Source organism: Gossypium hirsutum, chromosome D11 (assembly GCF_007990345.1).
Source record: "Gossypium hirsutum isolate 1008001.06 chromosome D11, Gossypium_hirsutum_v2.1, whole genome shotgun sequence".
Taxonomy (NCBI): Eukaryota; Viridiplantae; Streptophyta; class Magnoliopsida; order Malvales; family Malvaceae; genus Gossypium; species Gossypium hirsutum.
Window position 1 is genome coordinate 36,011,389 of NC_053447.1, and position 11,829 is coordinate 36,023,217.

Consider the following 11,829-nt stretch of genomic DNA (forward strand, 5'->3'; position numbering starts at 1 on the left):
GACATCGCGCTGACGTGGCAGCAATTTCGGGGAAAATGGACCAATCCGGTAAATAATTAAGTAGTTGGCCCATTTCGGTAATTAATGAAAAAAATGGGCTTTTTTTAGTAAAATGCCCAAAATTTTAGATATGATGTTGAAATTTTAAAAATAATTAAACTAAATAATATTTAAATAATTTAATATAGATATACATAAAATATATTTTTAATTAATTTTAATAATTAATAAAATTATTTATCAATTTAATTATACATGAAATATTTTAAAATTTTAAAAATAATAAATAGTATTTAAATAAATTAATATAATGCATAAAATTCAAATTTTACATATAATTTAAATAATTATTACATCAATAATAATATTTTGATAATTTACGTTTCAAAACATAAAACCCAAAAGTTGATGGAAGAAAGAAACCTTTTTCGGCCTAAAAATGAAACCACATAATGGTGATTTCCATACCCGACAACTTTTCTTTTTTCTGAAAATATCCGACAACATTAACGTGGGGAAGGAAATACAGCATCTGGGATCCAAGATTTCCCATTACACGACAAACATCACATGACCAAACTATGGCAGATCAACAAAATCAAACCTTACCCCCCCCCCCACTCCTCATCACTATTATTGTTCAAATTATTACATTAATTAATACGGTACACAAGCCTAATCGGTAATCACATGGTAAAGCTAGACTTGCGATCATGCTGATCATAAGGAATCTCCGATGGACAGTAGTTCCTGATGGCAGTGAGGGTGTAGGGTGAGGTGTCCAGCGCCAACCATTGCTCCACCGTGAACTGCTGCTGGCTACAAGGTGTATGGACGCCTGTCATGGTGACCTCCACGTAGTTACAGTACCATCCATGGCCCGTACCCGACCCATCCGAGGTCAAGTTCATGGAACATACAGGAGCATCCAAGCAACGACCCCTACCGGAGAAAATGTCCAAGTTACCCCTCTCGAAATAGTCGTGTCCTGGCTCCATTAACCCACCCCATGTTTCCAGGTTGCTGATCTCGACGGACCCGCCGTAGGCATCTTCGAGTTTTAGGCTGATGATGGAGTTGGTTCCGCCTTTGATGATAGATCCCGTTCTTATGTACACCGAATATACACAATCTTGATCGTCCTGCATGCAAGGGAAGAAAGATAAAGAGGTTAGAGATGGGGATGTGGAGGGAATTATAGGGGTCGTAGAAGGGTACTTACGGTAAGTGCGGTGGTCGAAAACGAGAATAGGAGGAAGAAAGAGAGTATCAACTGCGCTGGGATCGCCATTGTGTTTAAAACTTTTTGATGTTCCTTGGAATGCTAATTATACTTGTATAAATAAATGCAAGTTTTGGACGGCATGCTCTTTTATAATATAATTATATTTGTCAGAAAAGATGGATCTAATACAATCAATTATATTTAATGCATACCAATAATTTTGTTTGCCCTTAGATGATTATATGTTTATTTAAAATATAATTAAATAAATCCATTTTTAAAAAATTTAAATGATAAGTGTGATTCAATAATATATAAAAATATAAATTACTCCACAATCGTTAAGGCGTTTTTATTTTTATTATTCAAAATATTTTTTTAAAATTTCATCACTTAACTTTTAATGTATTTTCATTTTAGTACTCAAGCATTAAATCTCTAATAACGTTTGATTGTACATGCTCTATCATATTTATATTTCATTTTAGTCACATAAAAATTATATTTTTTTAAGCATGGATTGGGTAACACCTTAAAACTCGGCCCAAAAGTTTCAATTGGATTCTGGAGGTCACATTGACCACCGAAATGGCCAAAAGCAGAACGACAACCAACTTATGAAAACTCTTTTCCAAAATCTTTTTCCTTAGCAATTTACAAACATTAAACCCTTTTTATCACTTCAAACCAGTTTAAAATCAAGTTACTAATTATATATTAATTTTGTAATCAAATTAGAGTTGTAATTTGAAAAAAAAATTTGAAACCCCAAATCAGAATTACAGTGAAAAAATTGATGTCTTCTTTTAGACGGAAAATCCATAGATTATTACCTTAAAAATCATATGTTTATAAAATCAATAATAATTTGGTGAAATTAAATGCATGCATGGCATCCAAAATTTTTAAACCAAAACCAAATAACCATAACTCATATCACAGTTTATATAATTGGCTTACAAATTGATTAAAATAACCATACTAAACTTATGAAAAACTTATTTATACCAAACCAACGCGAAACATTCTGAGACTTCCATTGTGCCGTGTCCGAGACCAAGCTACACGAACTACAGTAAAACCTCTATAAAATGATACCCTTGGGACCTGAAAAATTATTATTTTATCGAGGTTATTAGTTTATGATAAATGAATATTTTATTAATTTATCGATAAAATAATATTTATTAATTTAGAGAATATTTCATACTTTATGCATGGGTTTTTTGTTATTATCAAAATCCAATATGCATGTAGGTGCAATGAATCAAAGTTAATTGGTTCATGTAACACACAAAAACAAAGAGTTAATTAATAGGTTCATGTAACCAAAAAGAAAAAAAGAGTTAATGATTTTAAAATTCAATACGTATATATTCATTGGATAGATTAAAAATTTTATTACAAATAGACACATATATGTAGCAAAATGTTATAATTCATATAATCTTTTCCTCCATGGCTTCCCATTTGAAAGGTGTAAAATAGTCTACATTGACAGATGAGATGAGAAAAGCAATATGTGAGTACAAAAATGACCATCCCTCTTCAAGTCAAAAAGATTTGTAATAGTGGGTTCAACAAACATTTGATCTCTTTGTTAGCCAATCAACAATATCAAAAACTCTTAAAAAGTCATTTGAATATTTGTCAAAAGAGATAAAGAATAGCAATGTTAAAAGTCACAAATTAGCCAAATATCTCGAATTAGAGAAGGTATTGTATAAGTGATTTCTCCAATATCAAGAGAAAGTAAACATGATTGCAGAAATGATTCAAGCTAAAGCAAAAGAGTTCCTGCAAAAAATGTATGGTGGCAAATTTGAATTTAACTTCTTAATTGGTTGGCTAGATCGGTTCAAGGCAAGACATGGGATTAAGTCTTATAGAATATTTGGTGAAAGTGGTTCAGTTGTTAAGAAGAATATTGAAGATGCTTTACCTCAAATAATAACTAAATTGGAAATTTTGATTGGAAGGATATCTATAATATGGATGAAAAAGACTTATTTTATCGTTTGCAAGCAGATCATTCATTGGCTACAAAGCAATTAGAAGGATGAAAAAAGGACAAGGAAAGATTTACTGTTGTGGTTTGTTGCAATGAGGATGGTTAAGATAAAGTGCCTCTTTGGATTATTGGTAAGTTTGCTAATCCTAGATGCTTTAAACATGTGAATATTGACAATCTTAACTGTCATTATCGAGCCAACAAAAGAGCATGAATGATTGGATTACTTTTTCAATATTTTGTTTGTTGGTTTGATGCTACAATGTAGAAAGGTGTTGCTTATAGTAGACAATTGCCCAGCCCATCCCAAGGTTATTGAAGGCTTGAGAAACGTTGAATTATTCTTTTTTCCTCTAAATTCAACATAAAAAATTCAACCATGTGATGCTGGAATTATTAGAGCAATTAAGATTTATTATCGACATCGCTTTTATTCTAGCATCTTGGAAGGTTACGAGAAAGGAGAAATAAATCCTAAAAAGATTAATGTATTGGATGCAATCCATTTTATTAATTCTGCTTGGAATATTGATGTGAAGCCTACAACTTTTTCAAATTGTTTCCAACATTGCAAAATTCGATCCAAGGAGGATATGCCTCTCGAACAAGAAATTGGTGATGTTGAAGGCATTCATAAATTAAAAGAAGTAATTTCTGATTTACACTATAGAAATCCCATGGATGTTGAGCAGATTTTGAATTATCCAAGAGAAAATAAATCTTTGATGGAGTCACCTATGGATGAAGAAATTATTCAAGGAGTAATGGATGTGCCAGCTAATGACGAGCAAAATCTAGATGACAGTGGTGTTTTACCACATGTTTCTCCAAAAGAGGCTTTTCTAGCTGTGGATACCTTGAAAAATTATTTAATACAACACGAGAAGAATATACCAGATTTGGTTTATTCTCTTCTAAAAGTTAAAGATGAAATTGTATTTGATTTACATGCAAAGAAGAAATAGTTAACTATAGATTCATATTTTAGCAAAGAATAAAATTGAAAAAAAAATAAGAGTTGTCTAGAAAGCACTTTAGTTTTATGTATTGTATATAAAATTTTCAGTATATTTAATGAATTATTATTTTATATTTTCATTAGTCCCTTAAGGATTTTTCTAAAAATTATTATCTTATGCATTTAGTGAGGTTGTTATTTTATCCTGTTGACCCAAGTCGGGACTGAAAAAATTATTATTTAACCGAGATTATTAGTTTATCTAATATTCATTTATTGAGATTTTATTGTACCTGAAAAGATAAACTAAAGAGGTGAGCTACATGCGCTCAATGTGAGTTCGAAACAAAAGCAAATGGTAAATGAAGAAGAACTAAACAAAAGAAAATACAAAAACGTATTTACAAACAATATAGAAGAATCTTGAACTGACAGTCGGGTATACGAATAATTTCCATTAACATACAAAACACAAACACAATAAACCAAACACACATGTTACTTAACACATCAAATTATTCAAATTATTTCACATACATTCCAACGTTCGCACAAACAAATATATGCTCAGATGCGAAATGAATGTTATAAGTAAAAATATTCCCACCCAATCAACCATAATACCACTCCGACCACCCTACACACCACAATTGGGCTATGGTAGGCCTATCCACGCTGCACACCACAAAGGATATGATAGGCCCATCCACCCTACACACCATGATAGTGGATCTAATGATAGTGGATCTAAGTCACTCAAATAATAGGAATATGCAGCTGAGTTGACATATATAAATATATTTCAGTAACACCACTATAATAAAATATTGCAGTTAAACCGCCGGATCAGACTTCCTTCTCTTCAAACATATCCCAAACCCAAATGCAGATGCAAACAGTTTACAAAATCGTATAAACTTATTTTCTAATTTCCTTAACAATCATCCTTAATGACAAACAGTTCGGACTAACTGAATCAAATCAGACATGTTCGTAAACAGTTACAACGTCATGAACCACATTCTACATATCCAATTAACAAACACCAAATTTAAGCATTTATGTAATTAACATAATTAAATCAAACGAACTCACATACAAAACTAAAATCATACAGTAATACTCTCTTACTAGATCTCCCTCGAATAGTGACGGTGTCCCAAACACACTTACAGAGGCTTAAATGAGTGTTGGATTACACAAAAACCAAAACGTGTTAGTTACGAACAAAGAATAAAAACTAAAATAATAGGGCCACACGGCCGTGTGACTAGGCCATGTGGAAGGGTCCAGACCGTGTGATAGGGATACACGTCGTGTGACTGAGTTTTATGGCCGTGTGGCCAGACCTTGTAACTCATTGGGTCGTGTGACAAAATTAACACATTAAGGAAGCAAGGAAGTGACGACTGTGTGACTAAAACACATGCCCGTGTGGTTGAGATACAAGGTCGTGTGGCTGAAACACACACTTGTGTGATGGAGATACATGATCGTGTGGATGAAACACACGCCCGAGCACGACCGACAAAATCCCCGAACAGGGGTCACATAGCCGTTTGGCTCACCCCAGACGTGTGACCCGAAAATAACCTAGTTTCTATAGTGGCACACGCCCGTGTGGCCCCGAAACCACAACAAAATCAACTGAAATTCATGTAATTCATCAACGATTTGATACCAAACTACATTAGTTTTAGAAACACACTTGATTACACGATTCCAAGTGCCGACAAACAATCGATCCACCCTAACCTCACTGACCTGAAACTCTTATATGTATTTCAATTAAAACCTTAGCATAAACAAATCTAAGAACCCAAATGTAAAATAAAAAAGAACAGTACTTACACTTCTCCCACTCGTAACCGAGTTGAACGAAGGCAAAAAAAACACACAAACCCAACGAAACAAAAATAATCATGGTATTGGAACAAAAGGAATAAATTGAAGAACAAAAGAGAAAAAAACAAGAACGTAGGAAAATAAAAAGTATAAAATCCAAAGGAACAAAAATCAGAACTTTTGGGAGCAAGAGAGTGAAACAGACGTGAGAGTGGGAATGGGGAAAACAAAACACGAGCCAAAAATTTTGGGACTTCCCCTTATTTTTTTTCAAACAAAATAAATCAAATAAACAAATTATAATTATAATTTAATTAGACATTAACAACCAATCAAATTTATTTATTATTACTATTAAAATAAATTTCAAAACAAAATAAACAACATCCAATTTGTCAAAACCCTTCAAATTTTTAATTATAAATATTTTAAAGAATTAAAACCAACAACACTTAAAAAACAATTCTCGTTTTGTAAACACGTAGACTCAAACCCAAGACCAATGGTAAGCTATCAAAAAATTAGCCTCCGAACTAATAAGCTCATTCTGGTCCTAAAAAGCAAAAACTTACTTAACAGTCCCACCGAAACCCTAACCCAATCAACTAGCATGAATAATTCTAACCCCAATTTCGAGGGGTTATAGATTGAGTAAAAAAATTAAGAATTAAACTAAAAAAGTAATAAAAGTTAAAGTAATGCATTAAAAAATTGTCAAATTGTACTTGTTTAAAAAACTTATCCATTAGTAGTGTGAGCCGATTTTTTAATGTAATATTGAAATTAATTAATTAAATCTCCTTATGTAATTTAAAATTTTATTTTATATTTCTAAATTAGAAGCATCTCAAATAACTCATCTTTAATAATTTTTTATGAAATTCAATTTTTTAATTATATGATCTTGAATCTCCCATATTAAGCTAAAAGTAAAGAAAAATCCTTATAATTAATTAAATTAATTAATTTGGTCTTCCATTCCAAACAAAACCTAGAATGTTTTTCATTACATCTTTACCCAAACGAAGAACAAACAATTAAATTAATTATTTGTAATGATACCCAAACGAAGAACAAACAATTAATTTAATTATTTGTAATGATTTTCTTTACTTTTAGCTTGGAATGGAAGATTGAATATTATATAATAAAAAAATTTAAGTTTCATAGACAATTATTAATATGTGTTAATTGAGTTAATTTTAGATAATTTAGAAACATAAAATAAAGTTTTAAATTTTAGAATGAGATTAAATTAATTAATTTCAATATTATAGTAACAAACCAGTTCAAGAAAAAAAATTTCAACAATTTATTTAATTGATTTTGATGTTTTGAAATTTAAAATTTCAATATTAAAAAAAAATTGGTAATGAGATAAACAAGTACAAATTGATAAATTTTTAATACATTATTTTAGTTTATATCACTTTTTCACTTTAATCCTTAATATTTTTTACAGTGATTTAATATTTTTTTAAGTGATAAAAAAAAGTGGATGAAAACCAAAATAGTGTACCCTATATAAAATTATAAACCTTGCATCAAATAATCAAATATAAAGTATTTGACATATATCAAAATCTTCAATTTGATTTTTCAATTGTTATTTGTTCAAAATAAATGTTATGTGAGTGAAAAAAAATTAGTCATAGTTTAAAGTTACTATAAAAGTAGAATTTTCAGTAAGTTATAAAATCAAAATAATATAATATTTTTTATAAAAATAGTATTATAAATAGAATATTAACTAAAATGATAGATTACATAAAACTACTCCTTTGCAACAACATGATAACTTATGTAACAAAAACAACATAATCCAAAAAAGAATAAATTATAGTTTCGAAGACAACAGTTAAAATTAATCTGTACCTTTAATGTTAAGGGAGTAAGGTTTTTTTTTCCTTTTTTTCTAAATTACATTTGCTTAATGATTTGTAGAACTCCTGGCAAAAAAAATTATCTAAAAAACTAACAATATAATATAATATAATATAATATTAAATTAAATTATATTTTATTTTATCCAAACACATTTACTTTTCTTTAATTCACTTTATCTTATATTAAGTTAAAATAAATACTATCATTATTATACCAATTTAAAATTTTTTAATTTAAATTATATAAGTTTGGGTAATCTATACAGAATGTCACACAACTATTAAAAAATTTCATTTTAAGCACCTAAAATAAAAAAAGTTTACAGCTTAGGAACCTATGTTATATAATTTGTTCATTTTGGTCACTCCCGTTAAAAACTCTAACGGAAATCTAACATGGCAATTGTTTTACATGTGGACAAATCATTGGATGCCACATGGCACAATTTACCATTGCATAGCACTTTAAACTTTAAAGGACTAGAATATAATTATCCAATACTAATTATTAACTGAAATAAAATATTTTATTATTTTCTAACCATTAAACAACTAATTCATGTAGACTAGGCTTGTTTATAGGTCAGACTACCTGCCCAAGCCCGAAGGCCTACTCGAAATTTGGAAGGGTTTGGGCAAAAAAAATAGGCCCAAAAATTGGGTCTGGACAAAAAAATTAGGCCCGTTTAAAATATGGGTCGAGCTTAGACTTGAACTTTTAACGCCCAAGCCTTGCTCTACCTAACCCATTTTTAAGTTTATAATACTTTATATTATATAATTTTTTTATATATTATGTAATTTAGAACTCATTAAAATAATCATGTACTAAATATATAATACTACTCTAATGTAAACATTAAAATAATGTTAAGATGACCATATAAAAAATTTCAATAAATAAAAAATATATAAAATTATTAAATTATTAAAATAAAATAAAATAAATATTTTTTAAAATATAATATGGGCGGGTCTAAAATGTCTTGGGTTAGTCTTTTGCAAATATGAGCAAGTTAGGACAAAATTTTAAGCTCGTATTTCAGGTCGAGCCGGACTTGAAAAAATATAAAGTATGTTAATATCATGCTTAGACTAGAAGAATTTCACAAGCTGACAAAAACGTATTTTGAAAGCTCGATGAAGCAAACCGAATATGCCAAGAGGGGGTGAACTGACCTTTAAAAATTTTGGTGAAAGCAAGGACAAGAAAGAAATAAAGAACACAAAGAATTTAGAGTGGTTTGGCCCCAATTGCCTACTCCACTATCTTAGCTTTCCACCACTAAGGATTTTTCCCAAATTCACTAATTTGTTCAACCTTTGTTAACCTTACAATTCCTTAAGATTTCTACCCCAAATCTTAAGTTTCAAAAGCTCTCAAAGAGATACAAATGAGTAAACAAAGAAACAATCCTTACAAGATAATTTTGTTTACAAATTGAAGCACAAATACAATGAAATACGCTTGAGCAAAATAAAGGAGATAAGACTCACAAGTGTATGTAAGAATAATATGAAAATTTAAGCTCTAAAAATTGTTTGATTGATGATTTTTGCTTGAAGTATTTTTCTTGCATGTTGTAGGATTTTGAAACATGGTATTTATACCCCCAATAGACTTCTAGCCGTTGAGGATGCTGGAGAAGTAAATAAGGCCATTGGGGATGTAAAACCAAAGCATTTATTTCACCTATAACTTCGAGTATCGATACCTTTAAAAATGGTATCGATATTTTTTTCATAAATGCTAATTCAGTGACCGTTGGAATGAAAAATCAATACTTCAAAAATATTTTATCGATACTTCATGAAAGAGGTATCGATACCGGATCGATACCTTGTAGGATTTTTGAGAAACATAATACAAGTCTGGTATCGTTTTTAAGTGAGGTATTGATTATTTTCGAAAAATATCGATACCGAAATCATGGTATCAATAATTTTTAGGTTTTTGACAGAATGCCTTTTTGGTCTCGATTTTACTAAGGGTATTGGTTATTTTAAAAAATTATCGATATTGGACCAAATGGTAGCAATACTTTTTAGCTTGGAGCAATTCTAACTTGTTTGAAAATCATTTTGATGTGTTAAAATGATTTTAACTTAATTGGGATCATTTTGACTTGGTTAAAAATAATTTCACTTGATTTTAAAATTATTTGAAAATTTTCTAACAGTTTATTGTAAGTATTAACAATTTTATTTCTTAGAATTCAAATTTAAAATTATTTTTTCAAATTCAGCTTATATTCAAAAACACTTTTAATTTGTTATATCAAAATCTTTTATCTAATAAAGCTTAATTTAACAATCTCCCCCTTTTTGATATAACAAAACATTTGGTAAATTTGTTTTTGAATAATTTCTCCCCCTTAATAAAAGACATTTTAAATTTGAGGCCAAAATAAGTTTTGTCAAACAAGTTGACATTCATTTGTACTTTAAAAAAATTTGGTCACAAAAATTTGCATTTAATTTTCAACAAAGAGTAATCTCAATCATCAATTTACCTTTTCCTTCTCCCCCTTTTGTTATATCAAAAAACAAATAAAGCTTAAAGAGAGAAGTTAGCTTATCAAAATATAGAAGTGAAATGAGCATAAAAACAAAATAGCTTAGGATAAAAATAAAGCAATAATATGAAAAAACAAGTTATAGACATAGAAATAAAAATAAAAAAATGTGCAAATGTTATGAAAATGAAATGTATGGTCTAGAGCTAATTTAATCATCATGAAGAGGAGAGAAAGGAGGCGTCGAAGGGAAATGAGCTAATAGAGATGCCATTTGCATCTCCAAAGTCAAGAGACGAGAGTTAACATCTTCCTAAAGACCTCAAATGTTGTTGCCCAAACAATGTATAGCATCGAGGTTAGCACTATTAACCTCGGAGGAGGGTTGAGCAGCATGTAACGAAGAAGGCAGCGTCAGCATTGTCATCTTCATTTTTCCCCAGTTGATCATGTTGCATCCAAGTGTTGGAGGCAGCATCGAAATGGTATCCCGCATGATGTAGAGCCCCATAACTAATAGGTTGATTAGAAGAAACCGGGGTGTCTCAATGAGTGCTAATACCTAATCGCCTAATAACATATGACAAGTACGTAACATGAGGAAGAGTGATATTCGTGTTCATCCCTCTTCCAATAGCTTTCATAATGTCATTGAACAAGATAAGTGTAGGATCAAGGTGCCTATCGAATTTAAAACAATCGAGCCACCAATAATCGATGTTTCGATGCTTGGCATGCTTTTTGATAGGTCTTAGATTCCAAGTAAGAATTAAATGTAGGACACGATCATGGAGATTTAGTTCGGATGCCGATCCGGACTAGGTAAAAAGGGAGGGATCAAAATGCCCTTTTTCATTGGAGGAACCTCCAGAAGGTAAGTGAAGATAATCGCCAAACTCTTCGAGAGTGAGGCGAATGAGAGTTCCCATTAAAAATGAGGTGATGGCAGAATGGAGTCGTTGGACTCATCGTGTTTGAGTTTGGCATTTGAAAAGAAAGCTTGAACAAGATTTTAATAAGTTGGCGAAGAAATATTTAAAAAATCCATCCACCCCCAATTTTGCAAAATAGGAAGATAAGTAAAGCTAATGGCGTCTAACATGGCTATATAAATTTTCCTAGCCTCCCATACACGTTTTGATGCAAAATATGTGTTAAAAATATATCGAGAGTATGAGTCTTGAACACAAGTGCTAAATGATGACTCCAACTCACTAGACGGATTAGAAGACGATGCACTAGTCCTAGAATGCTTCTTTGGGGCCATAATAACTAGAAACAACCTAGACAAACACTAAAACAAAAAAAAATTCTTTGAGGAATTTTGTCAAACACTTGGTGGGTTAGGGTTTGAAAAAGAGTTTAACAAATATCTTTAGAAATAGGTG

The 11,829-nt window shown here is 30.5% G+C and overlaps 1 protein-coding gene across 1 annotated transcript; it reads right to left on the reverse strand.

The window, feature by feature from the left end:
• Window positions 1-392: 392 nt before the first annotated feature.
• Window positions 393-1,373, reverse strand: LOC107911443 (PLAT domain-containing protein 3). The gene is made up of 2 exons (XM_016839265.2): window positions 1,223-1,373; window positions 393-1,142 (listed from the first exon to the last, which is right to left on the reverse strand). Exons 1-2 carry the CDS (start codon window positions 1,289-1,291, stop codon window positions 687-689), a joined length of 525 nt encoding a protein of 174 aa, XP_016694754.1. The 5' UTR covers window positions 1,292-1,373; the 3' UTR covers window positions 393-686.
• Window positions 1,374-11,829: the final 10,456 nt, after the last annotated feature.